Below are 13,752 nucleotides of genomic sequence, written 5' to 3'. Positions count from 1 at the left end.
TTCTTAAAAATATTATCATAATGCAAACCCTATCATCTTCAGTGCTGCACTTTTATTTCTTAAGTTCAAAATTTGTCCCCTTCAGCCATAAAGCATGGCCTCATAAAACTAATAGTCTGTTGCTTTCTTGTTTTATTCCCCTGTCTGATAAATGATTATTAACAAAATAGTGGAAGTTATTATGGTAAGATCACTAAATTACAAGAAAATAATATTAATCTTGGTGGCTGTTGTGTAGCACTAATTTTATCATGGACCTATCCTTGTAGTGTCAGTTATTCTGTTAGGTAGTTTACACAAGCGCATAACAACTTTGTGATGGGTTTGTGAGTGCTTTTGGTGCACGTTCTCACTTTATTTTTGGAATGGTGCATTTGGTTAATTTAGTCTGCAGCTTGTTCATTTCTCTTTCAACATTGAACTTGATCTGTCTTTCAATTGTAGTTATTCTTATTTTCTTCATGCTTTTCTCAGATGTATTACTAGGTTTCGGCTATTTTTGGCTAATTTTGATTTATGCTGAAGTGATTTCTTAACTTCAAACATGTTTCATTTAGGTGCAATGTGAAATTTTATTTTGGTTTTATGGTATTGGTTGCTGGTATTTTCTTGTTATTACATGATCTCTCTCTCTCTGACACACACACATGCACGCGCGCGCGCACCCGTGCACGCGAACACAATCATCTGGTATATTTGTTGATAAAAATACTACCAAAGGCAGCGCTTCTGTGAACAGCTCAATCTTTGGTTCATGCTAAAGCTTTTAGTAAGTAGTAACTAGAGAAGAAGATTAAAAGATGAAAACTTACAATATTTTATTTGTCACGGGAAGATTTCTTTATTTGATGGTTGGCTCCTAATGAGTGTTATAATTGTTCGATCAGAAGGCTTGAATATTTTATTTGCTTGAAAACCTACTGTTCTACACCTTTTTTTATTTTCTGGTCTTCAATTAGTCATTATGTTGGTTTGTTTGCTGCTTTTGAATGCTATAATTGGTTTCTTCTAGAGGACTACACACTCTGTTTGTTTGGAAATTATTTAAGGTTCACCCTTTATTTACATTTGCTTGCAGCTTGCTTCAGTGTCCATGTCAGAGGATCAGAGTATATTCCCTTGCTTGGTTCTGCAGATCCAGATTACTCATTCTTAGGTTTACCAGATGCGGAATGATGAATAACTATCAGGTGTTACTACTACTGTATAATAATTGTTAGTTTTTTTTCTTATATTGTCGTTCTAATTGTATTCTAATTGCAACTTTTTTTTCTCTTTCAAATCTTCCCATATTGCCCTATCATGGGTAGAAAAGGCGGCATTTTGTACAACTATTTTCAGAGTTGACTAGCTGTTTGAAATTTTTATGAAGTCATGAATTGCTTGTTTTTTAGGATTACTCAAAATGCCAAAACAATAAACTTGGACACCACTATGCAGAATCATTTTGAGTCCCGCTATTTCCATTTTGGTAATTTTTGTAAAATGACAAATATAAACGTAACGTTGATACTTTGGCTTCCGTGTGGCAGTTTGCTTTAAGTTGCAAAGCTCAAATATTAACAATCTTAATGCTTTGACTATGCAATGTAGATAGATGGATTCATGGATCTTCGGAAGCTGGACAGGGAAATTGCACCAAAAGAAGAAGAGAAATTATGGTTCAACGAACATTTAATTGTACCAGGTAGACTTATCATTGACAATTTCCTCTACCAAATGATATGAAAATCAAGAACTCCAGAAATGTTTGTCTTCTCACATTAGTGGCTAATAAGGCGTTTTATTGGTCAATCAAAATATCTGGCAATTGATTTATCAAAATACTTGTGTCGTATTTGCTTGCTAGCATTTTGTCTTCCTGCGTGCTTGCTTGGATGTATTCTCACCCAGTTTTGCTTACTATTGTTTTCTAATCATGTAGCATTTGTTTCAGCTTTCCTACCTTAAAACAAATAGGGGCTTTTCATTATGATGGAGTATAACAGTATATTCATCATAATCTATCTTATGATAAAATTAATCCAATTTTTAAAGAGGTATGGCTGTTGCGAATATAGATGTGATACAGAATATGTCAACATATTACATGCCGAATGGTGTTTGCAATGAACGATTGTTGCAATAAGACATTGTAATAATATGCTTATTTTCTGCCATTTGCTCATGTGAGTTCCGAGTTGATCATCAAATTGTCATGTGTTTGTGACCTAGCGTTTCTTTCGCACTTTACTTTTAATTTTATTTCACTGGTATTAATTTTTTTTTTTTTATCTAGTTGAATGATTCGAATGTTCATTCCTTAAAAGAGTCACCGATTTTAACATTTTCACAGCATGTTCATTATTGGTGTGCTTGCTCAAACTGAAGAGATAGAGAAAGTAAAATAAAATGAAAATTGCAATTTCTTAGTTGATTGGAAGCAACAAAATGTTATTTGCTAAGTTAATCCTGTGTAACCACACGAACAGGTGGAGATTGAGCTACTGTAGAGGCTGGGTGTTTTAGCTTTCCAGTTATTTCAGTTATCTTATTGAACGTGAGAATCACAAAATTAAACTCTTTCTACTAGTATTTTTGTATAATTCGAGTTTTAATATTTGATGATATTTGAGATTTAGCTTACTTATTTCTAATTATTAGAATAAATGATTGTTGGATCTAAGAAAATTTTGATATATAATTTAAATTTATTTTGAGGATTGAATTTCTACTCCGATCAGTTTGAACTGGTCCATGTAAATAATTAAAAAGTATTTTGTTTTATAAAATATCAAAAGATATATATATATATATATTTATGTATTTATAAAAGATAATTAATTAATTTCGAGATGCATGATTCGATCTTCTATTTTAAGTTTTAAATAAATTTAAAAGTGAAATGATATTTATTAGTTATTGAAATGTTGCATGTTCATGTGCTTCCCATCTCTTATTATCATATGTCTTGGGGCAAAAAGATATTTTAGTATTGTTTTTTATTATATTAAATATTTTTATTTATTAATTCAATTGAAATTATTTAAATTTATTAAAATTACTTCTGCTATAATTAGCAGGGAGGGCTGTAGCTGCAACGTGTAATAACGAAACTCTTTTAATTGTTTACCTATTAAATGGTTATTTCTTATATCATACATTTATTTGTGCTTAACCGTTTCTGTCTTTCTGAAGTCGCTTTCGGTATCGTCATCCACCTCTCCGTTTCCGCCGCCGCTCCACGCCGCTTCTCGGCGGCGGTCGCACCGGACGGACTCCGAATTGACAACAGAAGAATCCATCGGGAGAAGAAAAGAAAAGAGCAGGATGGGTAACGTGAACGGGAGGGACGAGATCGAGGACGACAACTCCTCCGGCAGATCGAGACCCGACGCGGACGACAGTTCCGTCGACGTCCGCCGCACTAGATCCGTGGACTCAGTCGAAGAATGCCCTCCACAAAGCCCTGGACGATCCCGAACTCCCCTCGTGTTTGCCCCCCAGGTGGTCTTGCTCTTATCCCTAGATCACCATTTTTGTACGTTCTTTTCGAGCTAATGAGACATTCATCGGATTTGCATTTGAGCTCAAAATGATAGGTGGGAGAATGAAAAAATACTTCTTTGACTAAATGCTGCTTGCTTTGGTATGTTCTTGTTAGTCCCAAATGACAATTGATTTCTAAAACGTGGTATGCATAGTAGCAGTTTTCATTGCCCATGAGATGTTTTGGTCAAGGGATTAATTTGGAACTTCCGTAATCTGTATAAGAATAAAAATAAAGAAAAAAAAATCCAAAACGTAACTAAGTTTTTTTGGATGCATTTCTTCATACTATAAACATCCAATTGAAGAGGGAAATTTCTTCACAAACAAACGGACTTTCTTTTTGATAAATATTTGACAAGTTTTTCACTTGAGCTACAAGGAATATAGGATAAATTCCATTCTACCTTGAAAAAGGAGGAGCTGACCAAAATTCTAGCCTACAGCTCTCTGAAATTTCTGAACTTATTTCAACCTTATTTTTGACTACCCTACCTTGTGTGCTCCCTTGTGCATCATTTGAGCATTTTATTATTGCACATTCTGTCCATATATGCGGTATTCTATACACGAGATTATATCAGTTCTAGAATCCTTTCTTTTGGGATTGTTATGGAGCAACAAGTATAGGAAGTTATGTTTGTGTATAAACTAAATGTGTTTGTTCCATCAGAGTGAACAGAGCCAATTTGATTTGCAAGTATGACAAAATGCTTAAATACATGAAATGTAATCAAGCACGATTTAGACAAATGTAAAAACCCCCAGACGTATGTAATCAAGTAGATTTCTATAAATTAGAAATTTATGCTTATATCATAGTTATCATAGGCAAAAGAGCATCCCTATGGTTTAACTTTTGCAGGCTGTTTTGACTCTCTTGTTTTTGTTCCTTTTGCCAATTAGCAGTAGTATGACCGTTGCGGAATCTTGGAAAATATTGCACCTTATTAAAAAGGTTCAAAGACCGTCAAATTGTGACTAGCAGATTTTGTGAGCTATGAATCTGAAATCTGAATGATGTTCATAATGGGGCCCAGTTAGACCAGAGTTGGAACATGTCAAATTTGGTCACCCTAAGCATATTTAGTTTGGTTAAGATTAATGTTTTCTTGTTTTAATGAATTTCTCTCTGTTGATACGTGCATGTAGCATCGCATGTAGCAAGTATAATTTGACTATTACAAACTTTTTTCTGTTCTTGTTCATAGAGGTTGTTAATTTGTTTGACAAGCACATGTTGTAGAGGTTGCTGATTCATTTGGTTAGCACATGTTATTCTTATTGGTTTTACTCATTATTGCTTCATTTCAATAGTTTATCTTTCTTCTTTCTCTCCTCGTTGGTGACATACTAATGTGATGCTGTAGAAATTGCATGATAATTAGAACAATTTGCAAAAGTGAACTTCTACATGGGTGGTCAACCAGTTCTGTACTCAGTAATTTGATAAGGTAGATCTGCACATGGAATATTTTCACATCCTCTCCTCTTCGTTCACAGTTTTTTATCTTAAATATATCCTCGTGGAGATTAGAATAATTATATTCAATGCTATTAGTCTCAACTATTTGGGACCAAAAACAAGTATCACTGTGCAAGCCTTCAGTAGTAATATTTACATCCTTAAAATTTTTTTCATGTATTTTGGCTAGATTTTTCTTAACTCTCCTCTGCCCCCAACTTCAACTATAACTGATTCAAACAACAAAATTCACCAATTATCTTTGAGCATAATCCTATACTATCTTAACTTTTGTTCTCTCATCTTATCATCGATTGGAGGTACACTAACTTTTTACTAGATAGTAGTAGTTTATTTTTTTATCATTTTTAGTAACCTCAAACATCCATTTAGTATTATGATCTCTGTTGCATTAGGTTTTTTTTAAAGATGATAATTACATGTTTTACATCAATTACAGACTATGATTGATTATGTCCTTTATGTTGATATTATAGCATTTTTGCATTACACCTAGGGATCCAAACATCCATTAATAGACTTACTGTTATGAAAAAAAGAACAGTCCAGTGCACGAAGCATCCGCTAATGTGAGGTCCCAAGGAACAATCTATTGTACGCGATCTTATCTTGCATTGCAAGAGATTGTTTCCACGACTCAAATCTGTGACCACCAAGTCACACAACAACTTTACCGTTGCACCGAGGCTCCCTTTCACTTATTGTTATGAAAAATTAATGTCATTGTATTCTTGTTATTAGAATTGAACAATTAATATGATTAGTGCTCATATCACTTGAATATTGCTCGTTCACAAAACTTTGAGGTGTGTGAACAATAGTGGGTCATATTCATCTCACCTGAATATGTTAGTGACCGGAGGGTATTAGTAACTTTCATCATTAATGTTGGGGCTACTAAATCTATAACCATTGTATCTTAAGGAGCATCCAATTCTAGTAATATAAAGGCACATAAACATCTAGTAATACATACCCTGCAAAAAGGTATTTTTGTATTTGATGTAAGATATGGGTGTGGTCTTTTGCTTTCCTTTACCTCAGAGAGAGAGAGAGAGAGAGAGGGGCATGGACACTCAGTTAATTGTATGCAAGAAGACTCTTTCCTTAGATGTAAATATATACTCAATGGAGATTGGCAATGTATGGCGATGAATGATTTGCCAAAACAATCACATTTCCTCTGTATATCATTTAAATGCCAAATATACAGGAGCATGTGTAAGATAGTGCTATGTAGTTGAGTTTCACTTCCTCAATTATGGTTTGAAATATTGGTCTATTACTGTCTCATCTCTAGCCTTAAAATCTTAATTGCACATTATTAGCATTAGTTTCTTAGTTTATACTCCATAGTGAATAGTGCCTGATAAAAATGTCAATAGAAAATAATGCCTTCATAATCAAATTCCATATATTAAGCCAATGCATATTCTTTATTGAATCATAGGTTCTCAACTGTTTTTATTTCTTAAACATGTCATTAAGTTAGCTATTTTATCATTTTATGTTGTTTCTGGTCTCTTACAATAACTTCATGCTAGTCCTTGTCCTTTCAGATATTACATATTAATGCAAATAATGCTTTTGTTAACCTGAATCAAATTCTGACTAGACAACCGACTAAACTGAGATGGAATTTTCTTTTATTCTGGATTTTTCCTCTTCAAGTCTCTCTTAATTAGTTTTATCTTGTGTGGTTTTTAGTTTTCTTATTATTTGTGGCACGCAAACAAAAAATAGGTTGTTTCTTTCAGGATTCGTCTTACATACTTACATCATGCGTTCATTATAGGTTTGTTATCTGGATTTGCTTTTTCATTCTTCTTTTTTATAGCTGATTGTATGCCAAATAAATTGAAGGAACCTATGCTACAATTATATTACTTAGTAGGAAGAACAGATGAAAATCTGTCAGCAACTTCTGTAGCAACCTGCCTTTTATGTTTCTAATATTGGTAATTTAGTGGTGTAACATCAATAGTAGAGCTATCTTTATTTGAAATGCTCTGCAGCAGTAGATGGTCTAGGAGAGTATACAACAATTGTTTTATGTACCATCCAATACTAACATATGTTCAAGGCATGCTTTTTTCTTGAAATTAAGGTAGCATGTCTATTATTGCTAAAGAATGAAATAATTTTATGTTTCAGATCCCTGTACCTCCCTTGCAAAGCTCTGATCATCTATCCAATGAACATCACCTATGGATGAATGAGCCTAATCAGCCTTCGGAAGTCTACCTTGAAAAGGGTATCCCTACATTGTTCACATGGAATTATGGAGGAAATGCTGTCTTAGTAGAGGGATCATGGGATAACTGGGCTTCAAGGTATATTTTGTTTCAGAATTATCTTTTAAATTCAAACATCTTTCCTTATTCAATGTGATTTGTTTTGTTATCCAAGAAAAAACTAACGGGAGATAAGAACTTCAAATTGTGCTACCCTCAGGAAGCCAATGCAGAGATCAGGCAAGGACCACACGCTCTTAATGATTCTCCCTTCTGGAGTTTACCAGTACAAGTTCCTCGTTGATGGACAATATAAATGTATTCCTGATCTTCCTCATATTGCCGATGAGATGGGAAATGCAGCCAATACTCTCGAAGTCCATGTGAGTTTATTTGCCTTGCACTGTGCATACTTTTTTTCTTCGGTTAATTGCATTAGTGAAAAAGGCAAGCTTGTTAAGATTTCTTTAGCTGATCCCTGGAACAAGAACATAGTTAAATAGATTCTAGTTGGTTCACCAAGCATAAAATGAAAACAGAATTAACCTGAGTTTCCACTTTTGCTGTGGTTACCTTAATTTTCTACTTTCCTGTTGTCTTTTTTCAAGGATTATGTTCCTGAAAATGTGGAGAGCATATCCGAATTCAACTCTCCACCATCACCTGGCTCCAGTTATAGTTGGTCATTGCCCAGAGATGAGGATTTTGCCAAGGAGCCACCAGTTGTTCCATCACAGTTACACCTAACAGTACTAGGAATGCAGGACACTGATGAATCCACACTCAAGCCCCAGCACGTCATCCTCAACCACCTCTTTATTGATAAAGGTTCACCTTCCCAGTCAATGGTAGCCCTTGGCCTGACGCACAGATTTCAGTCCAAGTATGTAACTGTCGTCCTATACAAACCAACCAAAAGATGACACTGCATTTCTTGCTGCTCTCACAAGCTGGTAAAACTCGCATGGAACTTGGTTGGATATCAATTGGTGCCATATATATATTCTCGCTTCTCAGGTACCGCCTGTTGCAACTTCTGCATAGTCTTGCTCTCATTTTTCTTTTTCGGTTTTGAATCTCTACTTCCCATTTCCCTTCACTGAGTTGTTTCTTTCTAGACTGATTGAGGTTAGTCATCGATGCGTAAAGACAAAATTACGCCTTTTTAAAATTCTCTTTTGTTATTTACTTTTGCAGTGTTAAAAGAATACAAGATTTCTGTTGTATCCATCAAATTGACATGCAATTCAAGTTCAGATCAGGGTTGTTAATTACGTTTTCAGTCCATATTTTGTGTGAATCTCGTCATGGTACTTATTTCAAGACTTGGATGGTTGTTTTCAAATTTTTTAATCTCTACTGATCAACCCCATTAAGTAATAGCATAAATATATGGCGTTATTCTATGAGTTGATAATTTACTGTGCCATTACTTTGTTAGATCAAATAATAATGTTGATGCACTATTTAAATGGATAGGATTAAAGTGATATGATTTTGAAAATTTTAAAGGATTTTTAATGGTTTTCAATTTATAAAGATATATAAAAAATGAATTGAAAAATAAAGAAAAATCCTTTAATTAAATTCGATTTTGATAAAGAAAAATAAAATTCATATCGCAATCCAAATTTATACACCTGATTATTTCCTTGTGTGGTCAATCAATGGGCGGACAGATTTCGCGTTCGTGTCGTGATCACAGTCGTGCACCATGCCACTCCGCGTCCAATCCGCGTAGAGGGTAAAAGAGGAACTTCAAATCCTTCCAGGACCGACCAAATAAAGAAGCGCAGAGAAAAGAAACCCCGATACTTATGTCAGCGATAAGGACGAAGAAAAGAGAAGCATCAAATGACGAAACAACCCCCTGCCTTGATCTCGGGCACAATGACCATCTCGCCCCTCAATTGAGCCGCTGCTTTCCGCTGGGTCCCACACAAATGGGACGCTTAGTCCGCATTCGATGAAAGTAAGTTGTTGTCTTCATCGTCTTCCAGGGTCGCATACCAAACGTTCGATCAAGATCGGACGGTTGAAGTATTCAGGTGGAGACGTTACGGAAAATAGCATGTGACGCCGTGACGGCTGCGTGACGACGTCTGGATCACTAATCGAATGGACAGCCTGGAATGAAACGTCCACGGGAAGCCCCTGATTTGGCAACAAGGAAGGGCGTCCTGGTAAAATCAGAAAGATAGCGCCCGCTTATAAGATTGCGAACAGCGGAAGCGGTGGCAACCTCGCCGGAGAAGTCGCGCTCGCGTCGTCTCCTCTCTTCGTGTTCTCCTTTCCCCTTGTGTTTGTTCGCAGATCTTTCGCTCTTCGTGTCTACCTTTTTAGATCGATCGCCAGGCAGGCATGGCGGAGCAGCTCACCGACGACCAGATCGCGGAGTTCAAGGAGGCCTTCAGCTTGTTCGACAAGGACGGCGATGGTATGTCTCCTTCGATCCCATTTTTTCTCCTGCCTTCTGTTTTAGATCCGGGCCACATCGCGCGTTGGTGGCCTTTGTTTTATGCTTTTGGGGTTTGTTTTTCCGGATCTGTATTTGATCCAGTCATCGCGACTTGGGTTCCCATCGACAACGATAAATGGGCGTTTGCTTTTTATTTATTTACTTTGTATGCGCTTGTGAGACTGTATACTAATTTCGCCTTGTTGGAGAAATTGACGATTACAGTGATAGCGAGATCTATGATCTCACCAAACCTTTTTATTTTATTTTGTTACAGATTGGGCATGATTCTCCTACCAGTAATTTATGACACGTTTTCGTAACCGGATTCCTGTGTCTTTAAATTTGTTGCTGTTGCAATCAATTTATTCAAATTCTCTAAAGAGAATATGATACAGTAAAATTCAATCTGTAGACGTATTTTATTCGTTGATTGTTTTTGAAAAAAGATAGGAGTGCGCCAACACCGACAAACACAATTTTGATCTGGAGTCTACTACCTCCGGGGCCAACACACTTCACAATACGGAAGCGGGGTTTCAACTCAGGACTCCACAATAATCTTCAAAACATGAGTAGAAAATATCTTGCAACTTACAAAACCATCAATACGGAGTTGAGGTAGTCTAGAAATGTGCCCTTCAGTTAGTCGCTGAACAAAGGAAGTAGTAATCTTATATTCAGTGCCGAGCCTGTCGAACATCCTAGCCAATATTGTTGTACCAATCTCTCGGCATCTTATCATTATTTACTTCTTTGTCTCTGGAGATTCTACCACATCTGGCCGACCATATGGCTGAAAATCATTCTTGAATTAAACATCTTCCAGTCTCACCAATTTTTTGGTCATTGTAGCATTCCATTCATACATCATTTATCGTAAAAAGCCTCAGCTACTTTGAAGCGTAACTTATGCTTTATCAATTACTAACCTGACAAGTCCACCCTGGAATCGTATAACAAATGCTGCAATATTTCTTCCTGTACTACCACTCCTGCACAAAGTACGCACCATGCATCATCAATTGGCACCCCTTCCTAATCAATCTTTCCTTGGTGTTTACCTTCTTCACCATTAGCAAGCTAGCAATTTGATTTTAGTTGGAGCAAACGACTTCCAAACAGAGCCCTCCATTTCATAGGAATATCGGAATGAGCATGCTATATGCAGTTGAAGTTGAGAATGCTTTGGCACCATTCCATCTCATTCAAAGGAACCCTGCTCTAATGATTGGACTGACTTGTGGAGGGATAGGATACCTGCTTGTGGAATGGGTCTGATAAAAGTTAACTCAAGGAGTTGTTGTGATGGCTGGATGCTCTGCATATCCACCTGTTTTCAAGGCATGCATGAAACAAGTCCCGCCATAAACCCAATAAAACCAATAAGCCCAACACCATGCCATCCGGCCATCTTGAATACAGGAAAAGCTGTTCACCATTCCATCATAATTTTTACAGAAGTCCCTCACCTGTAAAAATTCTTTCCAAATGAGGACCGGCTTCCATCTGCACCACCTTGAATCCAGTTCCCCAATTTAAGGTAGGTACTCTGCAGAATTGTTGCTCAAATGAGTTGATCCTACACCACCATCTGCAGTGTAGATCTATGTTGAAGATTTTAATATTGATATACTCCACCCCCCCATGCCTCCTGGCTATAATCTGCTTCCCATGCAGTCAGATGCTGGATTATTGAAGTCCCTCAACACTGTTCTCCTTGAATCCAATCCCCCAATTTAAGGTAGGTACTCTGCAGAATTATTGCCCAAATGACTTGTTTTATTGATCCAACAGCACCATCTGCAGAGTATATCTATAGATTTTCTGCTGCTTCCTATGCAGTCAAATGCTGGATCATTGAAGTCCCTCAACGCTGTTCTGCCAAAAGGGGCTGCTTTCTTATCTTTTCTACCTAGTGGCAGAGCCACATTAACAATTATTGGGTCAATGAAATTCTTCCAATATAATGTATGCTTATGGTAATAGCCGACCCCATCTAGAGGGATAAGACTTGGTTGTTGTTGTATAATGTATGCTTATGGTAATATATACATGGAAGTGTTTGTATCCATTTCTGTGTCTATTTGACCCATTAAAATACTAGTGATATATATATCTATAAAGTGCATCACTTCAATAATTTTCTAGTTCCATTGTTGTTTCTACCTCATTGATTACATAGGCTATGAGTTTGTATACTAGCTGGTTAATTAGCAATATAAGTAAAGGTACATACGGCCACCTAAAGAGAGAAAAACCCTTTGCCTTGGTGATAATCTTCTATGTACTTCAGCTACCAATGAATCCCAAAATATTCCATCGGAGTTGAAAGCCCAAATATGTTATTGGTAGGTTCACTAGTGGGAACCCAAAACCGTTTGCTTACTTAACCTGTTTCTCCAAATCTTTCCCAATATAAGAGACCAATGGCCTATGATATTTAATTCTTAGCCCACTATAGTAAAACACTGATAGGATGACATCCAGGTTGTGAACATATTTTAGGTTTGCACTTGAAAACAAGACAATGTCATCTGCAAATTTCTTTTGCATGATTATCAGTTTGAAAGAAGTTATTGGTTACATAAGAAATCTGTAAATATTTTCTTTTATTTGTTAATTGAACCTTAAAAGTTATTAGTGTGAAAGAAACATATCTTGAAGGTATTTATCATTTTGTAAAATGTGTCTCTTAGGGTATTAGTCATAATATATACATCTGGCTCTGCTATATACTGCTCTTATTTTTTTTCTAAATAATGTTTAAAAAAAAAAAAATCTAAACAGCATTTATTACCTAGAGATCTTAATTAATCATTCTTCATGTTGGAATACATTTTAAAAATAGATTACCTGTTACAACTATACTTCTCTTTTTTCCTGTGCAACAGGATCTAACATTCCTGTGCATCAAGATCTAACATAGTTATTATTAGATCACCTCAAATGCAGATGAAAAAGAAGGCATACATTGATTAGTTGATGGAAAACCTAGTTATTATTGGATGCCCTCAAATTAAGATGAAAAGAGGTATATACATTGATTAGTTGATGGAAAGACCTGGTTATGATTGGATGCCCTCAAATTAAGATGAAAAAGAGGATACATTGATTAGTTGATGGAAAAACCTATGTAATCTGAAAAAAGGATCTGTAGAGTTACTCAACCACAACAGGATGGAATTTGGTAGCTAGAAGCTAACTAAGATGTGAGAAGAGAGCACCTATAATTAGTCATTGCGAGACTAGCTGCAAAAAGAGTAGAGATGGAATTTCTATGGTGTTAAGAAATAATTCTCTTCTCATAATTTCTCTTTATTTAGATTGATGATACCCAATTCAGTGAGTCAGCAATTGTGTCAGAGGGAATTATCTTTCCTATACTTTACTCCTTTTAGATAAAAAAAAGACATGGAAATAATGAGGTTTACAAAAAAAAATTATTAGCTTTCATTTTGCTGCATTTATTGCTGGCTGTTGACATATCTTTGATATGCAGAGTAGATATTAATATCGTGGAAGCATTACTTTACATAATGTTTTTGTTTATGCTTTGAATCAAAATCCTATTGAAGTGAAAGATGAGATTTATGTTATGATAGCAGCAAATCTGGCAAAGTAACACTACCAGGCTGATAAGAGATGCTGTGTTTCTAGAGTTATCCAAATATTATCTGCATATATCTTTAAAGATGAAGCTTAATTTCTTAATATAATTACGCACTTGATACAAAATATTATATACTGTACAGGAGATAAAGTTGTTTGGCTCTTATTAATCCTTTGCTCTTTGCATTTGCTGTGACATTTTGGTACTAGAATGACTTATCAATGACCAACAGTTGCAAAAAAATGTCATAACTTCATGTGTGCAGGTTGCATCACAACCAAGGAGCTTGGAACTGTGATGCGTTCTTTAGGTCAGAATCCTACAGAAGCTGAGCTGCAAGATATGATCAATGAGGTTGATGCTGATGGAAATGGAGCAATTGACTTCCCTGAGTTTCTCAACTTGATGGCTAGGAAGATGAAGGATACAGATT

At 35.8% G+C, this 13,752-nt stretch overlaps 3 protein-coding genes across 5 annotated transcripts in view; all 3 read left to right on the top strand.

Moving 5' to 3' along the window:
- LOC141812030 (uncharacterized) overlaps positions 1 to 1,800 on the top strand; it is a 34,456-nt gene extending 32,656 nt beyond the window's left edge. The window contains exons 7-8 of one of the 3 annotated variants that reach the window (XM_074700123.1): positions 1,079 to 1,190; positions 1,598 to 1,800. In XM_074700123.1, coding sequence (XP_074556224.1) covers positions 1,079 to 1,176 — 98 coding nt within the window. In that variant the 3' untranslated portion in view covers positions 1,177 to 1,190; positions 1,598 to 1,800. Of the gene's footprint in view, positions 1 to 1,078; positions 1,191 to 1,394; positions 1,475 to 1,593 lie in introns of those variants that run through there. The other 2 variants (XM_074700117.1, XM_074700126.1) reach the window with 2 other exon arrangements.
- Positions 1,801 to 3,246: 1,446 nt separating this feature from the next.
- LOC141812091 (SNF1-related protein kinase regulatory subunit beta-1-like) lies at positions 3,247 to 8,505 on the top strand. Its single transcript, XM_074700139.1, has 4 exons — positions 3,247 to 3,486; positions 7,169 to 7,347; positions 7,469 to 7,631; positions 7,857 to 8,505. The coding sequence occupies exons 1-4, from the start codon at positions 3,310 to 3,312 to the stop codon at positions 8,169 to 8,171; spliced, it is 834 nt and encodes a 277-aa protein (XP_074556240.1). The 5' UTR covers positions 3,247 to 3,309; the 3' UTR covers positions 8,172 to 8,505.
- Positions 8,506 to 9,489: 984 nt separating this feature from the next.
- Positions 9,490 to 13,752, top strand: part of LOC141823783 (calmodulin-like) — a 15,364-nt gene continuing 11,101 nt past the window's right edge. The window contains exons 1-2 of the mRNA XM_074711020.1: positions 9,490 to 9,685; positions 13,585 to 13,748. Coding sequence (XP_074567121.1) covers positions 9,610 to 9,685; positions 13,585 to 13,748 — 240 coding nt within the window. The 5' untranslated portion in view covers positions 9,490 to 9,609. The remainder of the gene's footprint in view (positions 9,686 to 13,584; positions 13,749 to 13,752) is intronic.

The sequence above is a fragment of the Curcuma longa genome, chromosome 1 (genome assembly GCF_044706935.1).
Source record: "Curcuma longa cultivar G26 ecotype Majalengka, Jawa Barat chromosome 1, ITB_CL_G26_1.1, whole genome shotgun sequence".
Taxonomy (NCBI): Eukaryota; Viridiplantae; Streptophyta; class Magnoliopsida; order Zingiberales; family Zingiberaceae; genus Curcuma; species Curcuma longa.
The sequence above is the reverse complement of the archived record's forward strand: the minus strand, read 5'-3'. Positions and strand labels throughout refer to the sequence as shown.

What these genes read in the sequence shown, in the direction of transcription:
- LOC141812091 (XM_074700139.1), top strand. Translation starts at nt 3,310, where the DNA reads ATGGGTAACGTGAACGGGAGGGACGAGATCGAGGACGACAACTCCTCC. An exon ending in TGGGATAACTGGGCTTCAAG is followed by an intron (nt 7,348 to 7,468) that starts GTATATTTTGTT and finishes TGCTACCCTCAG; the next exon opens with GAAGCCAATGCAGAGATCAG. An exon ending in CCAATACTCTCGAAGTCCAT is followed by an intron (nt 7,632 to 7,856) that starts GTGAGTTTATTT and finishes TCTTTTTTCAAG; the next exon opens with GATTATGTTCCTGAAAATGT.